The 22,855-nt window shown below is 40.2% G+C and overlaps 2 protein-coding genes across 8 annotated transcripts in view; one reads left to right on the top strand and one right to left on the bottom strand.

Annotated features, from left to right (window-relative positions):
- Positions 1-22,855, bottom strand: part of IPP (intracisternal A particle-promoted polypeptide) — a 365,210-nt gene that overhangs the window by 176,786 nt on the left and 165,569 nt on the right. The gene's annotated exons all lie outside the window — the stretch shown is intronic.
- The window catches only part of MAST2 (microtubule associated serine/threonine kinase 2), a 129,608-nt gene that overhangs the window by 70,123 nt on the left and 36,630 nt on the right, over positions 1-22,855 (top strand). For all 7 annotated transcript variants that reach the window (XM_007521381.3, XM_007521380.3, XM_060205960.1 and 4 more), the window contains one exon: positions 18,802-18,893. In XM_007521381.3, the coding sequence (XP_007521443.2) occupies positions 18,802-18,893 (92 nt within the window). The remainder of the gene's footprint in view (positions 1-18,801; positions 18,894-22,855) is intronic.

The raw sequence follows: 22,855 nt of genomic DNA, 5'->3' as shown, positions 1-22,855 counted from the left end.
CCAAAAGCCAGTCAGCCAATCCTCAGTACCGCCATAAGCTAGATCTGAACAGTGCTCAAGTAAAACACACACACACACACACACACACACACACACACACACACACACACACACACACACACACACATTCTCGAGATAGTAAAGGCATTGCAAAGACATTTGTTTTTGTGCTGAGTGAGGTAAGAAGTCATTGGTGGGTTTATAGCAGAAGAATATCAGAGTGTCATGATTTGCCATAGATCAAAAGGATCACCTTGGGTGGAGTTGCACAGCTACTAGTATAATATAAAAGAGACAGTGATAATTTGAACTTCTGGGAAACACATTTTGGAGATAGCCTTGACGAGATTTGCTGATAGATGAGTCGAGGATTAAATTGGAGTTGTTATGATTTTTAACTGGAAAACTATAAAATATAACTGATTAGAGATAGGTAATATGTAACCCTACACATGTGATATGTAAGTTCTACTCTAAAGATACAACTTACCAGTAATAGAATGTATGCTTTGTATATATGAAACCCTGGATTTCATCCTAATGCCTCACAAAAAGGATATGTAAGTAGGAATCAGCATTGTATTTTTCTGTTTCAACTTTTTTTTTTCTGACGGTTTTATTTATTTATTAATTAGAAAGATATAGGAGAGAGAAAAGGAACCAGATATCACTCTGGTACATGTGCTACTGGGGATTGAACTCAGGACTCATGCTCAAGAGTTCAATGCTTTATCCACTGTACCACCTCCTGGACCACAGAATCAGCAGTGTATTAGTGAAATAAATCACCTGATTTATGAGATAATTTAGTAAGTGATGATCATCAATAGAAAAGGAAGAAATGTGAAGACTAAGTACAGGAACAATCTGACTATGAGGTTGAGGAGATGGGGAATTAGAAAATGAAGGACTAAGAAGGAGAAGCTCATCAGAAAGGAGAACCAAGGGAAGGATATATCTTGGAAAATAATATAAATAATTTCAAGAAGAAAGACCTGATTGATAAGGTATTTATTAAACTTCTTGTTAAAAAAAAAAAGTACCCTGGAAAACCAGACATTTAAGTAGAAGCTCAGCTTTAGTTTGCACACTTTAGCAACATTATTTTATATAGAAATTCAGTTTCTCTAGTCAGTTTAAGGTAGTTTTAGACTGACTTGGTACAGTTTAAAACTTTCCCTGAAGTCCACTGCTTCCAGAGATTCTAGACCTTGTTGCATGAAACTGTTGTAATTGATGAGCTATGGGTATAGCCCAAGGTATGCTCTGTCTTGGCACCTTTCTTTTTTTTCTTTTTTTGTCTCCAGGGTTATCACTGGGGCTAGGTGCCAGCAATATGAATGAATCCACTACTCCTGGAGGCCGTTTTTCCCATTTTGTTGCCCTTGTTGTGGTTGTTATTGTTATTGGAAACGACAGAGAGAAATCAGAGAGGAGGGGAAGACAGAGGAGGAAAGAAAGACATCTACAGGCCTGCTTCACTGCTTGCGAAATGACCCCTCTGCAGGTGGGGGCTGGAATCAGGATCCTTAAGCCGGTCCTTGCACTTTGAAGCATGTGCGCTTAACCTGCTGCCCTACTGCGACCTCCCACCCCCAGCACCTTTCTTGAAGTACTTTCTAGACATCCCTGGCCTTTGGACGCACACCTCACATACCTAAAGCAACACTTTGTAGCTTTGGGCTTGAAAGCATATTAACTTCATGCTTTTGCTTCTTTCTTTAGACTGTTCACATGTCTAAATCACTACTTAGTGTTTCATTCCATTCTTTCCTATCTTTCCCATGCAAATTACCAGTTTAATGATGTGGCAAGATCATTTTCCTTTATTGTTTGCAGGATATATTTTGTTTTTGAAAACATTATTGAATTTTATTCTGGTATGCACTTAAATTATTTGAAAATAACTTGATCCTTTTAAAGATCACTTTAGTCTTTGTTAGGTGGACCCAGAGCAGCATTTGGGACAATCATTCCCATTACAGAGGCAGTGATTTCTGAGTACTCTGCTGGATGCCCATATGCATTATGAGTTTTTTCCACTCAGGCTAGTGGGAAAATGATCTGTTCTTGGCCTGTGTGAGCCCTGGGGTGTTATCACCTGTTCACTTCCTTGGATAGTTTCCTTATCCATGCACAATGGTTGGAACTCAGTTGTTAACTGGAGAAGAACCCTGTGTCAGGTTCTCTGTTTATATCTCGCTAATTCTCAATTCTGTCTCCTCAGCTTAGGCCAGCTGCTGAGATCTTTGCCCCTTCCCATTTTCCTTCCTAGAAGTGATCTTTAAAGAATAAGAGAGGCAATCTTAGCACTTACTCTGAGGTCATTTTTTTGTTCTTTATTTAAAGTAATTTTAGGGCATACTTTGTTTCCCTTTTGTTCAGTGTCCAAAAACTGTTGTTTCACACAGTTGACAATTTTCTTAAGGCACAGTTTAAAATCTGGTTTCTGTTTCCCTATTGTAATAGAAAACAGAAATTCAACCTTTTTTCTTTTCTCTTCTTGTCTTCTCCTTTCCCTTCCTTGTCTTTAGATAGAGCCAGAGAAGGGAGAGAGAGGGAAACAAACCACAGCACAGAAACTTCCTTTATTTATTGTATGCACATGACACAGTGGCATATTATCCTAGTGAGGTATTTTGCTGGCTCCAGAAATCCATCTTTTTTTTTTTTTTTTTAAGGTTGGAAATGACAATGCCGTTTAATTTTTTTTTTTCTTTTCTCCAGGGATATTGCTGGGACTCGGTGCTAGCACTATGAATCCACTGCTCCTGGCGGCCATTTTTTCCATTTTATTGGATAGGACAGAGTGAAATTGAGAGGGAAGGGGAAGATAGAGAGGGAAAGCAAAAGACAGATACCTATAGACCTGCTTTGCCACTTGCAAAGCTTTCCCTCTTGCAGGTGGGGAGCCAGGGGCTTGAAGCAAGAACTCCTTATTACTGTGGTATTTATATTGAATGGGTTCTAGTTCTAACTAGAACCATTGCATAGAAACTACTCTTTACTGCATGGGAATTTTTCTTTACCTGTTTGTGGCCCCAGGGTCTCACACATGTATGATTTTTTCATTCTTTTAAGCATTTTAGATGGGCCAGGCAGTGGTGGCTCACCTGGTTAAATGCTCATGTCACAAAACACAAGGACATGGGTTCAAGCCCCAGTCCTACCTGCAGGGGGGAAGCTTCACAATCACTCTCTCTCTGTCTCTTCCTACTTCCACTTCCGTCTCAGTTTCTCTCTATCCTTTAAATAAATAAATAAATATTTAAAATAAAACATAGTCTTAAAATTTTCAGATAGTGTTGCCTAGGAGGTGGCACAGCAGATGAGGCATAAAGCCCCTGTTTTAGTCCCTGGCACTGCATGTCTCAGAGTGATGCTCTGGTCTCTTTTCTTTCTTCTCTTTGTCATGTTAATAAATAAGTTAGACTTTAAAAATAAATAAAATTTCAGATAGAGAAAGAAAGAAAGAGGAAGGGAGAAACAGCACAGCACCTGTGAACCTTCCCTTGATGTGACTATGCTCCCATGTGGTATCAGAGCTCAAACTCTGGACTTTGTGAATGGCACGACGTGTGCTCTACTGAGTGAACTATCTCCTAGCTCCTAGAAATCTTTTTTAGTATCTTAGCAAAAAACGGTATTCAGCTTTTGCTTCAAAGTCTTTGAAATAAGTTTAATAGTGTAGATAATAGTGCAGCCTGTATTCAACCCTCTGGCTTCCATGTTACTTGTATTAGAGAATTTCTGTAGACTTTTATGGCAAAGGACAGATGTTTCTTTGGGCCTCCTCCAAAACCAGGCAGCTTATCAAACTGAGTAATGTCAACATTGTTTCCTGTGAGAGAGAAAGCACAGTTTTCATTTAACCAGTATCTTCATTTGTTGTCTTTCTTTCTTTCATTCTTTCTTTCTTTTAATATTTTTACCTCCAGGGTTATTGCTGGGGCTCAGTGCCTGCACCATGAATCTACTGCTCCTGGAAGCCATTTTTTCCCCTTTTTGTTGCCCTTGTTTTATCGTTGTGGTTATTGTTGTTGATGATGTTATTGATGTCATTGTTGGGTAGGACAGAGAGAAATGGAGAGAGGAGGGGAAGACAGAGAGGGGGAGAGAAAGATACCTGCAGGCCTGCTTCACTGCTTGTGAAGCAACCCCCCTATAGGCGGGGAGCAGGGGGGGCTCGAACTGGGGATCCTTATGCTGGTCCTTGTGCACTTAACCCACTGCACTACCACCCCCCCCCCCGCCTTTTTCTTTTCTTTCTTTTTTAAAAAATATTTATTTATTTTCCCTTTTGTTGCCCTTGTTATTTTTTATTGTTGTTGTCATTGATGTCATCGTTGTTAGATAGGACAGAGAGAAATGGAGAGAGGAGGGGAAGACCGGGAGAGAGAAAGATAGACACCTGCAGACCTGCTTCACCGCCTGTGAAGCGACTGCCCTGCAGGTGGGGAGCCGGGGGCTCGAACCTGGATTCTTACTCTGGTCCTTGCGCTTTGTGCCACCTGCTCTTAAGCTGCTGCGCTACCTACTGACTCTCGCCGCCTTTTTAAAAAAATATTTTATTTATTGAGAAAGATAGGAGAGAAAGAGCCAGACATCACTCTGGTACATGTGCTCTTGGGGATTGAACTCAGAACCTCATGCTTGAGAATCCAATGCTTTATCCACTGTGCCAACTCCCAGACCACCGCCTTTCTTTTTAAAAGCCACTTGGGTCAGAGAAATAGTGCATCAGGTATGGTGCATGCCTTGCCATGCACACAACTTAGATTTGAGCCACAGCACCACAAGAGGATTGCTTCTCAACAGAGGAAGTTTTGGTGTGATGTCTCTGCTTCTCTCTCTGCTTGTTTCTCTGTGTACCTGAATGGTAAAGTGGCCTGGGGCAGTAAAATCAACATGTGGATGAGGTCCTCGACTTCAGAAAAAGACTTTTTAAAAAAAAACAAAACTGTCTTTCAGAGTAATTCTAAAAGAGAGATCCTTCCAAATTTGTGTGTGTGTGTGTGTGTGTGTGTGTGAGAGAGAGAGAGAGAAATGACTAGTTGTTTACTTATTTATTACTAAAGTACTGTTCAAGTATAGCTTATTGTGAGACTGAACTTGGATTCTCTGATGCCTCAGGTTGTTGCACTGCCAATGTTGCTATCTCCCCCAGCCTAATTTACTTATTTTTATAGCAGAGAGAGAGAGAGAGAGTAAAAGACCAGACATGGGTTCAAGCCCCAGTCCTACCTGCAGGGGGGAAGCTTCACAATCACTCTCTCTCTGTCTCTTCCTACTTCCACTTCCGTCTCAGTTTCTCTCTATCCTTTAAATAAATAAATAAATATTTAAAATAAAACATAGTCTTAAAATTTTCAGATAGTGTTGCCTAGGAGGTGGCACAGCAGATGAGGCATAAAGCCCCTGTTTTAGTCCCTGGCACTGCATGTCTCAGAGTGATGCTCTGGTCTCTTTTCTTTCTTCTCTTTGTCATGTTAATAAATAAGTTAGACTTTAAAAATAAATAAAATTTCAGATAGAGAAAGAAAGAAAGAGGAAGGGAGAAACAGCACAGCACCTGTGAACCTTCCCTTGATGTGACTATGCTCCCATGTGGTATCAGAGCTCAAACTCTGGACTTTGTGAATGGCACGACGTGTGCTCTACTGAGTGAACTATCTCCTAGCTCCTAGAAATCTTTTTTAGTATCTTAGCAAAAAACGGTATTCAGCTTTTGCTTCAAAGTCTTTGAAATAAGTTTAATAGTGTAGATAATAGTGCAGCCTGTATTCAACCCTCTGGCTTCCATGTTACTTGTATTAGAGAATTTCTGTAGACTTTTATGGCAAAGGACAGATGTTTCTTTGGGCCTCCTCCAAAACCAGGCAGCTTATCAAACTGAGTAATGTCAACATTGTTTCCTGTGAGAGAGAAAGCACAGTTTTCATTTAACCAGTATCTTCATTTGTTGTCTTTCTTTCTTTCATTCTTTCTTTCTTTTAATATTTTTACCTCCAGGGTTATTGCTGGGGCTCAGTGCCTGCACCATGAATCTACTGCTCCTGGAAGCCATTTTTTCCCCTTTTTGTTGCCCTTGTTTTATCGTTGTGGTTATTGTTGTTGATGATGTTATTGATGTCATTGTTGGGTAGGACAGAGAGAAATGGAGAGAGGAGGGGAAGACAGAGAGGGGGAGAGAAAGATACCTGCAGGCCTGCTTCACTGCTTGTGAAGCAACCCCCCTATAGGCGGGGAGCAGGGGGGGCTCGAACTGGGGATCCTTATGCTGGTCCTTGTGCACTTAACCCACTGCACTACCACCCCCCCCCCCCCGCCTTTTTCTTTTCTTTCTTTTTTAAAAAATATTTATTTATTTTCCCTTTTGTTGCCCTTGTTATTTTTTATTGTTGTTGTCATTGATGTCATCGTTGTTAGATAGGACAGAGAGAAATGGAGAGAGGAGGGGAAGACCGGGAGAGAGAAAGATAGACACCTGCAGACCTGCTTCACCGCCTGTGAAGCGACTGCCCTGCAGGTGGGGAGCCGGGGGCTCGAACCTGGATTCTTACTCTGGTCCTTGCGCTTTGTGCCACCTGCTCTTAAGCTGCTGCGCTACCTACTGACTCTCGCCGCCTTTTTAAAAAAATATTTTATTTATTGAGAAAGATAGGAGAGAAAGAGCCAGACATCACTCTGGTACATGTGCTCTTGGGGATTGAACTCAGAACCTCATGCTTGAGAATCCAATGCTTTATCCACTGTGCCAACTCCCAGACCACCGCCTTTCTTTTTAAAAGCCACTTGGGTCAGAGAAATAGTGCATCAGGTATGGTGCATGCCTTGCCATGCACACAACTTAGATTTGAGCCACAGCACCACAAGAGGATTGCTTCTCAACAGAGGAAGTTTTGGTGTGATGTCTCTGCTTCTCTCTCTGCTTGTTTCTCTGTGTACCTGAATGGTAAAGTGGCCTGGGGCAGTAAAATCAACATGTGGATGAGGTCCTCGACTTCAGAAAAAGACTTTTTAAAAAAAAACAAAACTGTCTTTCAGAGTAATTCTAAAAGAGAGATCCTTCCAAATTTGTGTGTGTGTGTGTGTGTGTGTGTGTGAGAGAGAGAGAGAGAAATGACTAGTTGTTTACTTATTTATTACTAAAGTACTGTTCAAGTATAGCTTATTGTGAGACTGAACTTGGATTCTCTGATGCCTCAGGTTGTTGCACTGCCAATGTTGCTATCTCCCCCAGCCTAATTTACTTATTTTTATAGCAGAGAGAGAGAGAGAGAGTAAAAGACCAGAGTACTGCTGAGCTTTGGCATATGATGGTGGCTGTGATTGAACCTGGTACCTCTTGTTCCTATGTCTCTCCAACCTCAGAACTTATTCTTTTTAAAAAATTTTTTTATAAAAAAATATTTATTTATTCCCTTTTGTTGCCCTTGTTGTTTTATTGTTGTAGTTATTATTGTTGTCATCATTGTTGGATAGGACACACAGAAATGGAGAGAGGAGGGGAAGACAGAGGGAGAGAGAAGGATAGACATCTGCAGACCTGCTTTACCGCCTGTGAAGTGACTCTTCTGCAGGTGGGGAGCCTGGGCTCGAGCTGAGATCCTTAAAACGATCCTTGCGTTTTGCTCCAAGTGCACTTAACCTGCTGCGCTACCGCCTGACTCCCTTAGAACTCATTCATTTAAAAAATTTTTTTATTGTATTTATTTATTTTCCCTTTTGTTGCCCTTGTCTTTATTGTTGTTGTTGATGTTGGATAGGACAAAGAGAAATAGAGAGGGGAGGGGGAGGCAGAGGGGGGGAGAGAAGGACAGACACCTGCAGACCTGCTTCACTGCTTGTGAAGCGACGCCCCTGCAGGTGGGGAGTCGGGGGCTTGAACTGGGATCCTTCCTCCAGTCCTTGCACTTTGCACCACGTGTGTTTAATCGCTGTGCTACCGCCCGGCTCCCCTCAGAACTCATTCTTATCCAGACACTGTTGATGACATGTTACTTCACTTTTTGTGCAGGAGTATTTATTACACGTGTTTACCACCACTGTCCAGGTTAGTTTTTCATGATCAGTTTTAAAGAGAGTATGAGAGGGGGATGGAGATAGAGACACTACTGCTCCACCACTTATGGAGCTTCCCCTGGTGCCATCCATATCACTCCCAAAGCCTCATGCACAGTAAGACACAGGTGAGTCATGGGTGAGCTAGGTCTCTTCCCTTCTTCTATTAGCCTCTTCCTCCCTTTTCTTTCTTTCTTCTCTTTCTTTCTTACTTACTTTCTATAAAGTTAGAGAAATATTAAGAGGGGAGGGTGGGGGAGACACCTGCAGCACTACTTCACTGCTTATGAAGCCCCTTTTGACCAGGGCATAAACTCAAGTCCTTGGTCACTGTAATGTGTGCACTCTTCTGGGTGCACCACCCCATAGATCTGCCAATCTGTCATGACCCTCTGACTTCTTTATTTCTTTTTCCCTTAGTTTTCTATTATTAAAATGTTGCTGGAGGAGTCGGGCGGTAGCGCAGTGGGTTAAGTGCACATGGTGTGAAGCGCAAGGACTGTCATAAGGATCTTGATTAGAGCCCCGGCTCCCCGCCTGCAGGGGAGTCGCTTCACAGGTGGTGGAGCAAGTCTGTAGGTGTCTGTCTTTCTCTCCCCCTCTCTGTCTTCCCCTCCTCTCTCCATTTCTCTCTGTCCTATCCAAGAATGATGACATCAATAACAACAACAACAACAATAACTACAACAGTAAAACAAGGGCAACAAAAGGGAATAAATAAATATTAAAAAAAATGTTGGTGGAACTTAAGCCATTGCTGTAAGGATTAATTGAATTCATACATGTAAATTTTTTTCAGAGTACTATCCAGGCTGCTATAATTGTAAATTTGCTCTTGTCTTTGTTGAGGGTGGGGAGAATGACAAACTTACTTTGCTGGTATTCACACTTCATTTTGATTCCATTAATTTTCTCGTATTTTTTCATGTGCTATCTCTAGGTATCGATTTTTTATTATTTAATTTTTTATTTATAAAAAGGAAACATTGACTAAATCATAGGATAAGCGGGGTACAACTTCACACAATTCCCACCACCAGAACTCTGTATCCTACCCCCTTCCCTGATAGCTTTCCTATTCTCTATCCCTCTGGGAGTATGGACCCACGGTCATTGTGGGATGCAGAAGGTGAAAGTCTGGCTTCTGTAATTGCTTTCCCGCTGAACATGGGCATTGACAGGTCAATACTGTTAGCCTGTCTTTCACTTTCCCTAGTGGGGAAGGGCTCTGGGGAATTGGAGCTCCAGGACACATTGGTGGGGTGACAACCCACCAATTGGTGGGTCCAGGGAAGTCTGGTCGGCACCATGCTAGCATCGGAACCTGGTGGTTGAAAAGAGAGTTAACATACAAAGCCAAACAAGTTGTTGAAGGTATCAGTTTTTATTATTGTCTGCCTCGGAGGCTTTGCTCTGTGCACACTGGGGTAACTGGGTGTCTTCTTGTCTTCTCATACTTTCTCGTGTCTTCTTGTCCTCTCCTATAGGACAGTTGTTGTCCTGAAGACAACAATTGTTGTTTCTGAAGACTGGCTGGGGCACACCAGGTCATGGGCTAAAATAAGAAGCACTCTGCATTACATTCATTTTGGGGCCGTGAGAATGATCTGTCAATGAAAGTTTCAAGGTGTTCCCCCCCCCCCCCCATTTTCCTGTGTGAGTGAAAGAACAGCTTGAGGGTATTTTCACATGTGATTCTCCTATTTGGGAAGGTCCACACAGAAAAGTAAATAAATGACTACTACCGGCTGAAAATTAAACATCATTGAACTCTATATGGCAGATCACTTTATAGATCCTGGCTTCAGGTAACTATGAATAAACATATAGACGTTTTTGGAAAAATGCCAAAGGTTGACTTCTTGGATTCATAATAAGAAACTTTAGATGTTAGGGTATTTATGTTTCTGGAACTTAGAAAAGTTGTGTTTATTTAGTTCCCTTCTCCCTTTCTTGCGCTTCATACTATGTGCACTTAACCCAGTGAGCCACCGCTTGACCCCTCCCCCTTCCTTCCATCAGGGTTATTGCTGGGTCTTTGGGCCTGCTTGATGCTGGTAATTCCTGATGACCGTACCCCCCTCCCCTCTCTCCTTTATCCTTTCCCTCCTCTCCCCTCCCCTCCTTTTCCCTCCCTTACTTTCCCCTCCCCTTCCCATCTTTTTAATAGAAGATGAGAAATAGAAAGGGAGAGACAGTGAGGAGAGAAACCTGTAGCACTGTGTCACTACTTGTGAAGCTTCCTTCTTGCAAGTGAGGACTGGGGGCTTGAACACTGGTCCTTGTGTATCGTGTAACATGTGCATTCTACCAGGTGTGCCACTACCCAACTCCAAAGCTTTTTTTTTTTTTAAACATTGTTTTATGAAACACTTCAAAGTAGAGAAAGTAATTTTACATCCTCAGTTGCTCATTTATCACTTCATGGCCATTATTATTTTATTTATATCCCCATCTATTTTCTCCTGCCTCTTGATTATTTTAAAGCAAATCCTAGAATTGACATTTCCAATATAAATATCACTAAAGTTGAGGACATTGTTTATTCACTTATGTATTTTATTGGTGGGGGTGAATGGTTTATAGTGCAGTCTTTGACATGTTGGCACAGCTTCTCATCTCCTTTGATAGTGTCTGAGAGACACTCGCTCCCCCATCCAAGGGCCCCCTCTGGTATACACTCCAGTTACCTTCATTGCATCTATCCCTTCCTTCCCCAGTCCAAGTTTCACCTTACATTTTTCATTAATATCCTTCTTTTTTTTTTTTTTAAGATTTTATTTATTAATGAGAAAGATAGGAGGAGAGAGAGAAAGAGCCAGACATCACTGGTACATGTGCTACCAGGGATTGAACTCAAACCTCATGCTTGAGAATCCAATGCTTTATCCACTGCACCACCTCCCAGACCACTTAATGTCCTTTTTTCTTAAGTTTTACCTTTTAGTGAGATCATTTGGTATTGGTCTCTCTCTCTTTGACTTATCTTACTCAACACGATATCTTCCTTCAAGTTCTACCCAAGATACTGCAAACAAGATCATCATTTTAATGGCTCCATTGTGTGTATGTACCACAGCAGTTTTCTTTTTTTTCTTTTTTTTCCCTCCAGGGTTATTGCTGGGTTCGGTGCCTGCACCATGAATCCACCACTCCTGAAGGCCACTCCCCCCCCCTTTTTGTTGCCCTTGTTGTTGTAGCCTCGTTGTGGTTATTATTATTGCCATTGTTGATGTTGTTCGTTGTTGGATAGGACAGAGAGAAATGGAGAGAGGAGGGGAAGACAGAGGGGGAGAGAAAGATAGACACCTGCAGACCTGCTTCACCGCCTGTGAAGCAACTCCCCTGCATGTGGGGAGCCGGGGGCTTGAACCGGGATCCTTATGCTGGTCCCTGCGCTTTGCGCCACATGCAATTAACCCACTGCGCCACCGCCAGACCCCCGACAGCAGTTTTCTTAGTCATTCATCTAGGTTGCTTCCAGGTTTGGGCTGTTATAAACTGTGCTGTGTGAACATAGGTGTGCACAGGTCTTTTCAGATAGATGTCTTTGTTTTCTCTGGGCATATCCTCAGGAAAAGAATTATTAGGCCATAAGGTAGGTCTATTTCTAGCATTCTGATGCATCTCCAGACTGTTTTCCACAGGGGTTGGACCAATTTACATTCCTATCAGCAATGTGGGAGAGTTCCTTTTCCTTCATAGCCTTTCCAACAGTTGTTTGTCTTTTTCGATTTATGACATTCTCACAGATTAAGGCGGTATTTCATTGTTGGTTTTATTTGCATTTTACTGAGCTTTTATTTATTTATTTATTTTTTGTTTACATATCTGTTGATCCTTTTGAATGTACTATAGAGATTTGTGCCAGCTCAGTTCATTTGGTTAACATGTTTCTTAAATAAAGTGATTATATAATTATCTCACTAGGAACCTTGATAATGAAAAGTGATTCTTTTAACAGTCATACTAGGGTAATAGGCATAGATGTGGATTGCTGTGGACTAATTGTTGGAATGTTTGGTCAGTCTCTTCAAAAAAGTTCCCATCTACTTTCCCCACCCACCCTGCCACCCCTAACTTGTTTGTCTTTGTAGACTTTCCCACATTCTGGACTTTGTTGTTTGCATTCCTGAGAAGTTATTTAGAATGTTCTTATGACCTCTATATTTCCTGTAAAATGGGGACCTAATGCCTGATTTTAGGCAGCTAAGTTGAGGGCAGACAGTTCTTTGCATCTGTTGATTCACAATTGTCTTCAGTTTGAAATAGCATTTTTGCTAATGTATCTTTGTGGGTGGCATTCTTTCAGCAACTTGGCAACAATAATAATAATGTATATTTTTTCTAGCACATAATAAATTATTCCATTTCTGTGAAACATCTTGATTAGGTGAATCCATATAGACAGATCCATGATGGTTGCCTAGGAAGGAAGGAGATGAGAATATAATTGGAAAGTGACCACTTACAGGTAAAAGGTTTCTTTTCTCTGTCTCTAAGTCTCTTATCATTGTCACCTAATAAAATTCCTGTCTTCCACTCAGTGAGGGGAAAAAAGGTTTCTCTTGGGCGTGGTAGAAATGTTAAGTAATTATATAGTAATGGTGGCTGATAAAAACCACCAAGTTGTAAATTTAAAAATTATAATTCTGTGGTATGTGAATGAGATCTGTTAAAAAAAATCTGTAAGAAAAAAAGGCAACCAGAGAGAAAATAAAAGTTAACTACAAAGGAAAAATATTCATACTAATTCAACAAGCTTTTCAAGAGAACTAAAAGAGCCATAGACAACAGACTACCTTTAAGGTGTTAAGTAAAAGCTACTCTCAACAAATGGCTGTGGAAGCTTATACTTGTTGTCATTGAAAGTCAATAAGCAAAATAAAGACATTTTTCAGATGAAGCACTAGCATTCAGAAGATTACTCACTGAAATAATCACTAAAATAAATGTTTTCTAAAGAAAGAGGAAAAGTATGAAATCCGTAAAGAATATTAAATAAGTTAGAAAATATGTGGATAAAGCCAAACAAGTATTTATTACAACTAATTCTAAGCTAGTGAAATACTGGACCACAATAAGACATAGTAGAAAGGGTATAAAGGAGAACTGGAGTTAAGATCTTATTTTCTTCTTTAGAGGATGGTTGAACTTGCTGGTAACCTTAGTGAGTTTTGCAGAGATAAGATTCCGTTCAAAAAATTCAGTAAAAATAATAAATACTGTTTTTTAAAAGTCTATTGAAGGTTTTATTTATTTATTCATTTATTAACACAAGATAAAGAACACAGAATATCACTCTGGCACATGAAATAACTGGGATAGGACTTGGGAATGTGTGCTTCCAAGTCCAGCACCCTATTCAAAGTCCCACCTCCTGTATCCAAGAAGTATTCTCTTTAAAAAGGGTTGAAAGCCTACAATATTCAGACCAATAGGGGGTAAAAAAAATAATTAAGGGGAGCTGTTATCTAAAGTAAGAAAATGAGTGAGGGGGTAAAGGGAGAGCAAATTGCAGTAGGAAATCTGAGAGGGTGACATTTCAGTAATATCTTGAAAGGGGGCAGGTGGTAGCGTACATGCACTACCATGTGCAAGGACCAGGTTCAAGCTCCTGGTTCCCTCCTGTAAGGGGAGGTTTCGAAAGTGATGAAGTGTGCTGCAGGTGTCTTCCCCCCCATGTTCCATCTCATCTCAGTTTTTCTCTGTCTTATCAGATAAGGGAGGACAAAGAAGTGGGGGCAGATGGCCAGGAGTGCTGAATTTGTTATGCAGGCACTGAGCCCCAGCAGTAACTCTGGTGGCAATAAACAAACAAACAAATGAAAACATCTTGAAGGAGGTAAGGGAGTTGTGCTATTTTGTTTCTGAGGGACAGACATGCCAAGTAAAAGGAACAAGACGTGCAGTGGTCCCAGTACTTGGATATGTGTGTATGAAATTAGCAGCCTTTGGAAGGGTTGGATTAGATTACTGAAATCACTCACATTAATGGGGCAGTATTGATTTTTAGGAAAGGGCCACAAGCACACTGAATAGCTCGACTTTAGTCTCAGAGGATCAGAGCTTAGTAAAGCAAAACACTTTTCCTAAGGACACAAATTGATTTTAGAGTCACTAGATTCTCAGGATTTAGTCTGATGGCCAAATGTTTGAGGTGTTAGTGGATAGTAGTCTGAGCATATTCTCAGTTGGAATATGCTCAGTACATCAGCTTAAGCAAGTTTCTAGATATCTTCCATCAGCAAAGTTAGTGTTCCTGACTCTGAAAGTGTTCAGTGCCTTTCATCTTACTAGGATGAAAGAATTAAGGCCTGTCCTTTATCTTTCAGGATCCTTGGTAAGGGGGTAGGACTTACTAAAGTGGGAAAATGAGCCAGTTCCTTGTTTTGGATCTCAGCTGAGTCATGGCATCTGTACCAGAATGTCTGACCTTTTCCCCTCTGGCAGCTGTTGCAGATTTGCCAAGTAAGATTATGTGTACCTTCATAAAAAGGCATGTGGCCTGGGAATATGAGCCTTAGTGTTTGAATTTAATTTTAAATCAGATCATGACAGGTGAAATTAGAATCAATTGTTTTATACTGCAGTTTTGAGAGATCGTTTCCATACACAAGGAGTCTAAACACAATAGTTTGATACACCTTTATATAACAAATACACAGGTATCTTCTTTTAGTTTTAGTCCTTGCAGCAAATCATACTCTTTTTTCACTTATTCATGTAACAAATACTTAGAGCATCTATCATGTACTGAGCAGTGTTCTAGACATTGAGGAACACAGCAGTAAACAAAGCATGCAAAAGCCCCTTAGAACTTGATTTCTCTCTCTTAGAACTTGATTTCTAATAGAGAGACAATGGCCTGGCAGAATGGCTTGGATAGTGTGCTGCCTGGCCCCTATCACACTGTAGGAAACTTTAGTGCTGTGGTTGCTTGCATTCCCTTTGCTTCTCTGTGCTGTCTCTAGAGAGGAAGAGAGGAAGGAAGGAAGGGAGGGAGGGAGAGAGAGAAAGGAAGGGAGGGAGGGAGGGAAGGGAAAAGAAAAGAAAAGAAGGAAAGAAAACTAAGTGAATGTACATAATAGATAGTTGTAAGTTCTATCAAGAAAAATACATCTTGGAAAACAGGCATAAAGAGTTTGGGTGCAAGGATCCCAGTTTGAGCCCCTGGCTCCCCGTCTGCAGGGGGTCGTTTAATAAGTGGCAAAGCAGGTCTGTAGATGTCTTTCTCTCCTCTTTAATCTTTCCTCCCCCATCTCTATTTTTCCCTCTTCTTTCAATTTCTCTCTGTCCTGTCCTTGGAAGAAATGGTCTCCAGGAGCAATAAATTTGTAGTGTTAACCCTAGCAATAACCTTGGATACCAAAAAAAAAAAAAGTTTGGGGGGATTTATAATTTTTTGCTTGTGTTGAATTCAGTTCACTGCTCCTGGCAGCCATTGCCCCTTTTTTTATTTAATGGACAGAGAGACATAGAGAAGGAAGGAAGAAAGAGACACCTGCAGCACTGCTTCATCACTTACCCCCTGCAGGTGAAGATCGTGAGCTCCAGTCCTTGCACATGGTAATATGTGCATGTTCACACAATCTGGTGTGTTACCACCGGGCTTCTCTGGAGTTAACAATTTTAAATTGAATAATTTGGGTAAAGTTCATTCAGAAGATTGTAGCTGAATCTAAAGAATCTAAAGCATGTCGTGAGTCTATAGAAGTATATGTAAGGGATTTGAATGATATGTTTGTCGTGTTCTAAGTGAGGACCCAAGTTCAAGTCCCTTGTCCCAGTGTGTTTGTGTGTGTGTGTCTAAGTTTCATGAGCAGTGGGCCAGTGCTGTAGATGTCTCTCTTTCAACCTCTCTATTACTCTCTGTTTTTAAAATGAAAAAGATAGAAAAGAAAATGGCCACAGGATTAGGAGAGTCATTCTGCGGGGACCAAGCTCCATTATAGCACTGGCAAAACAGAAAAAGGAAAAAGAAACGGGAGCAAGCCAGTGTAACGAGTTGAGTAAGAAGAAAGCAGTAGTAGATTCAGGTCATTTAAAGCTATGAAGACTGATAGAGGAACCTGACAGGTCACTCAGTGACCTGCTATCAGTCATTATAAAATAAAAAAATTTTATTTTTAGGTCTGTAGATGTCTTTATGTTTTCTAAAAAAAATTTAATTTTGTATAAATGGAATCATAGAGAATATATTCCTCCTGTCTGATACTTTGTTTTCAACACAATCCTTTTGAGAAGGTCATCCACTGTGTGAATCAGTTGTTCATACCTTTATATTGTTAAGTAAGTAGTATTCTATTTAATTGATATACTATGATTTGATTTGTTTATCATTTACCTATCAGTGGACATTTGGATTGGTCTTTAATTTTTTTTAATTTATATATATTTTTTATCAAAACACTCCTCAGATCTGATTTAAGGTGGTGTGGGGAGTTGAACTTGGTACTTTGGAGCCCCAGGCCTGAGTCTGTTTGCATAACCATGATGCTATCTTCTCTGCCCTGGTTTTAAATTTTTGACAGTCCCAAATAATAAATAATATAATTGTGGTTCCTGTTTTATTTAGGTCGATGATTGCTACCTTAATTGAATTTAAATTTAGAACTTTTGTGCTGGTGTAGTTTGGATTTAAATCTCTTTTATCTTGCTGTTTATTTTCTGTTTGGCTCAACCGTCCTTGCTCTTCCTTTGTTGTTCTACCTTCTTTTAGATGGAAAGTTTCTCTTTTCTTTTCTTTTCTTTTCTCTTCAATATTTATTTATTTTCCCTTTTGTTGCCCTTGTTTTATTGTTATAGTTATTATTGTTGTTATTGATGTCGTCGTTGTTGGATAGGACAGAGAGAAATGGAGAGAGGAGGGGAAGACAGAGAGGGAGAGAGAAAGATAGACACCTGCAGACCTGCTTCACCGCCTGTGAAGCGACTCCCCTGCAGGTGGGGAGTCGGGACTGGGAACTGGAATCCTTTCTCGGGTCCTTGCACTTTGTGCAACGTGCGCTCAACCCGCTGCGCTATCATCCGACACCCCCACCCCTTTTAAAGCCCTTCTGTTTTATTCCCTTTCCTGAGCTTATTAAATATATGCCTTTTCTGGGAGTGGAGTGGTAGCGCATCGGGTTAAGCACACGTGGCGCAAGGACCGGGGTAAGAATCCGGTTTGAGCCCCCGGCTCCCCACCTGCAGGGGAGTTGCTTCACAGGCGGTGAAGCAGGTCTGCAGGTGTCTATCTTTCTCTCCCCCTCTCTGTCTTCCCCTCCGCTCTCCATTTCTCTCTGTCCTACCTAAAAACAATGATATCAATAACAATAACAATAACAATAATGTCAACAACAATAAACACAAGGGCAACAATGGGAAAATAATTATTTTTTAAATTATATATATATATATATATATATACACATATATATACACATATACACACACATATATACATACACATACGCCTTTTCCTTTTTTTTTTTTTTTCTCTTTTGCTTTTTATCATTTTGTTTGGGCAGGGGGGTCCATAGTTTTCTGTATGGTTACTGATTTAAGTCCTTTTCCATCATCTTGCGCTGAGACCCCAACACCACCTCCCACCCTCTCCCACATCCTCTTTTCCAATAATCCTTTGCTTTGGTGCAGTATTTAAGGTCTATTTTAATAATTTCATATGACAAGTCACATGAGAGAGAGGAAGAGATGCTAGAGCACCACTCTGGTATATTGGGTCCAGAGATTTAACCAGGAGCCTCAGGCCTTCAAATCCAGCTTAACACTACACTTCTTTGTTTTTCTTTTTAAAGTAAATTTTTATTGGGGGATTAATGGTTTACACTAAATACAGTTGTTGATACATGTGTTAAAATTTCTCAGCTTTCTGCAAAACACTTTCCTCCAACCTAGGTCTTCTTACACTATCATGCACCATAAAGTAGTTTCTTTATGCTTCTAATATAAACTCCAGTGTTGTATTCTCTCGGTGTTTATCTCTTACTCTCACTTTCAGTCTTTCTCCAGAGCACTGCTTAGCTCTGGTTCAGGGAATTGAACCTGGGAACTGGGAGCCTCAGGCATGAGAGTCTGTTTACATAACCATTATGCTATCTTCTCTATCCTATTTCTCTTTCTCTGTTTGAAGTAAAAATTGGGAAGAGGGTATTGAACTTTGATGAATGATGTAACGATTTACAAATACCATATATAGGCGTAAAATTGTACTCCTTTTAATTTTGTAAACCACTTAATAAAAATGGAGGGGAAGAATTCAAAAGTCAACTAGAGAATTATGAAATTATACTTGTGTGAGGTCCAGTGTTGCTAACACAACTGAATTTCATGTATTATATGATAAGAACACTGTTGTGCTGTGAGAATGTTTATGAGTTTTATCTTTTTTTTTGTTTGTCTGTTTTGTTTTCCAAATAAAATTTAAAGTGGTAGTTCTTTGTTGGATTTTACTTAAGACATACTTGGGAGCTCTTTTTTCTTGGGGAGCTAGACCTAAATTTTGTAAAGTACTTGCAATGGCAATGCAGAAGTAAAGACAGTGACAAATGTTATTTGCAGGAAGAGTACAAATATAACTGTTGGTGCAAACACTAATTGCTGACCCAGTTCAGTTTAAAGGAGTATACATCTCAGCCTATGGAATAGTGTCTGTATTTCTCAGTAGCCATTTCAAGTTCCCTGGCTCCATGGTGTGACCCTATTATGACTGACTTTTTTTTTTTTCCCTTGTAGTTGTCGGACAAATAACCGTAAGAGTTTGATTGTGACCTCTAATACATCACCAACACTACCACGGCCACACTCACCGCTCCATGGCCACACAGGTGAGTGCTTGAAGGTTAAGTAAGAATGGTGCAGAGTAGCCACAAATGCCTAGTTTAGTTCCCACATCTTATTTTGAGCTGTTCCACACGTTACACGAAAATGCTTTTAGTCTGGTTTGACCCCTACCTTCCTTCCTTTCTTAAATATTTTATTTTTCTCTTTCAATTAATTAATTAATTATTGGATAGAGACAGAGAAAACTTGTGGGGGGAGATAGAGGAGAGAGACAGAGAGATACCTACAGCTCTACTTTACCACTTGTGAAGCTTTCCCTCTGCAGGTGGGGGCCAGGGTCTTGAACCCAGGTCCTTGAACACTGTAGTGTGTACACTTAACCAGATGCACCACTAACTGGCCCACAGCATTTTATTTCTTTATTAATGAGATAGCATGTGCTACCAGGGATTAAATTTGGGACCTCATACTTGAGAATCTTAATGCTTTATTCACAGTACCACCTCCTGGACTGCTCTTAGTTGTTTCTTTCCTTGACCTGTCAACATTCCTTCTTAGATCTTGGGATCTAATAAGTATCCTGGGCCCATTGCTTCTATTATATTGAAAGTGTGTTATGACATTAGTCCTTTTGGGCCATATATCAAAAACTCTACTGACATTTTTGTCTTACCAAGCCCAAGGAGCAGGGCTCAGAGATGGTTTTCTCCCTCAGAGAACTTTTTATTTTATTTTATTTTTATTTTTCTCAAGGAACTTCTTTTTAAAATATTTATGTATTTATTCCCTTTTGTTGCCCTTGTTTTATTGTTGTAGTTATTATTGGTGTTATTGATGTTGTTATTGTTGGATAGGACAGAGAGAAATGGAGAGAGGAGGGAAAGACAGAGGAGGAGATAAAGATAGACACCTGCAGACCTGCTTCACCGCCTGTGAAGTGACTCCCCTGCAGGTGGGGAGCCAGGGGCTCGAACCCAGATCCTTACGCCGGTCCTTGTGCTTTGCGCCACGTGCGCTTAACCCACTGCGCTACCACCTGACTCCCTTCAGGGAACTTTTTATATGGCCATGTTTCCTTCCTTCCTTTTGTTTTTTTGTTTGAAAAAATTTTTACATTTCTTTATTGGGGGATTAATGGTTTACAGTTAACAGTAAATACAGTAGTTTGTACATGCATAATATTTCTCAGTTTCCCACATAACAATTCAACCCCACTAGGTCTTCCTCTGCCATCATGTTACAGGACCTGAACCTGTGGGGCCCTCCCCCCCCCACCCCGGTCTTTTACTTTGGTACAATACACCAACTCTAGTCCAAGTTCTGCTTTGTGTTTTCCCTTCTGATCTTATTTTTCAACTTATGTCTGTGAGTGAGATCATTCCATATGCATCCTTCTGTTTCTGACTTATGTCACTTAACACGACTCCTTCAAGCTCCATCTAAGATGAGGTGAAGAAAATGAATTCATCATTTTTAATAGCTGAGTTGTATTCCATTGTGTACATATACCACAACTTTCTCAATCACTCATCTGTTGTTGGACACCTGGATTGCTTCCAGGTTTTGGCTATTAACAAATTGTGCTGCTTTGAACATAAGCATACACAAATCTTTTTGTTTGGGTGTGTTTGGTTCCTTAGGATATATTCCCAGGAGAGGAATTGCAGGGTCATAGGTAAAGTCCACTTCTCGTCTTCTGAGAGTTCTCCAGACTGCTCTCCACAGGGGTTGGACTAATTTACATTCCCACCAGCAGTGCAGGAGGGTTCCTTATCACCACAACTTCTCCAACATTTGTTGTTGCTATCTTTTCTGATGTATAACATTCTCACAGGAGTGAAGTGGTATCTCATTGTTGTCTTTATTTGCAGTTCGCTGACAATCAATGACTTGGAACATTTTTTCATGTGTTTGTTGCCCTTTTGGATCTCTTCTTTGGTGAATATTCTAAGTTTGTATACTCTCCCCGTTTTTGGATGGGGTCATTTGTTTTTTTGTTGCTGAGTTTGGTGAGCTCTTTATATATTTTGGTTATTAGCTTCTTGTCTGATGTATGGCATGTCAAGATCTTGTTTGATTTTTGTGAGAGGTCTCTGTTTGGGTGGTTGTTTCTTCTGTGCAGAAGCTTTTGAATTTGATGTAGTCCCATTGGCTTGCTTTTGTTTTTGTCTTCCTTGCATCTGGACTTGTGTCATTGAAGATGCCTTTAAAATTTAGATGGAGAGGCCAGGCGGTGGTGCACTTGGTTAAACACACACATTACAGTGCACAAGGACCCAAGTTCAAGCCTCTGGTCCCCACCTGCAGGGGGAAAGTTTCATGAACAGTTCTGCAGGTACCTCTCTCTATCTCCCCCACTCCTTCACCCCTCTTGATTTCTGTCTCTATTCAAAATAAAATAACTATAATATTTTTTAAAATAACTATGATATTTTATATTTATATTTTATATAACTATAATATTTTAAATAACTATAATATAACTACAATATTAAAAATAATTTAAAAAAATAAATAAATATAAAATAAATTTATTTTAAAAAATAAATAATATTAAAAAAATATGATAATCAGGTGCCCTACCTAGTGATCTATTTCTCTGGTCCCTGGGTTGATTGAAATATATACATTAAGTTTAATTCCTATGATAGATATTGGGCTTCTCAGGTAATTTGTTTCTTTCTGAATGAGTTTTGGTAATATCATGGGATGTGATGCTTCCTTTGATATGGCCTTTGGGCAGAAACACAGTGAGAACTTATGCCACCACAGTACTACTAAGTGTCAACCCCATTTGGAATTTAGGCATAAGAATTATGGCAAGGTTAAGTTTGAGAACTGTTGTAACAAGAGCAAAAGCAGGCACAGTTTTATTCTAAACTTCTGAGCTAACTTTAGTTACATGGTACATGTAAAAATTAAAGAGATGGAGGTAATTCTCACTGTGTGAAGGAAGTTGGGCATTCTTTATCATATGGGGGCTTTGTATATAGACTATTTTAAGGAATACTGCTATTTAAATCCCCACAAAAGAATGCTCTTTCCCTTAAGATACTTGGATGCAGCTTGCAGCAGATACATGTGCAAGACACTTTTAGGCTGGGGATACTGTTGTCCTTTGAGAACTTACTGTGCCATTTGAACAGAGTAAATTCTTCAAGACTTTGAAGTTAGATTGGCTTGACTAGGCAGATTGGTTACCAGGCTGTTCCCAGAATGGCAAGAAATTGACAAATTATTGCAAGCTCTAAAATGGATGTTTGAGAAACAGATTGTCATAGGCAACTTGGGAACAAGGGGAAAGTTGAATTGCCAGGTTTTAGTAAAGAGATAGGTTAACTTGAGACTGGACCTGGGAAAAGTAGCCATTGGGCTAATTACTGATAAATGGGGAGGATTTCTCCCCTAAAGGTCACCTCAGACCTCCTCAAAAGAAAACCTCACAGAGTGCTCTTGGAGGTGGTACAGTGGATAAGTCATTGGACTCTCAAGCATGAGGTACTGAATTCAATCCCGGGTAGCACATATACCAGAGTGATGCCTGGTTCTTTCTCTCTCTTGCATATCTTTCTCATGAATAAATTCTTTAAAAAGAAGAAGACCTCAGGGAGTCGGGCTGTAGCTCAGCGGGTTAAGCGCAGGTGGCACAAAGCACAAGGACCGGCATAAGGATCCCGGTTCGAACCCCGGCTCCCCACCTGCAGGGGAGTCGCTTCACAGGCGGTGCAGCAGGTCTGCAGGTGTCTATCTTTCTCTCCTCCTCTCTGTCTTCCCCTCCTCTCTCCATTTCTCTCTGTCCTATCCAACAACAACAGCTATGGCAACAATAATAATAAGGGCAACAAAAGGGAATAAATAAATAAAATAAATATTTTTTAAAAAAAGAAGAAGACCTCATAGAATGTTTCATTTAATTTTTCATTTCCTCCTTTATTGGAGGGATTAATGTTTTACAGTGTACAGTAAAATACAATAGTTGGTACATGTGTAACATTTCTCAGTTTTC

Source organism: Erinaceus europaeus, chromosome 13, assembly GCF_950295315.1.
Source record: "Erinaceus europaeus chromosome 13, mEriEur2.1, whole genome shotgun sequence".
Lineage (NCBI taxonomy): Eukaryota > Metazoa > Chordata > Mammalia > Eulipotyphla > Erinaceidae > Erinaceus > Erinaceus europaeus.
The sequence above is the reverse complement of the archived record's forward strand: the minus strand, read 5'-3'. Positions and strand labels throughout refer to the sequence as shown.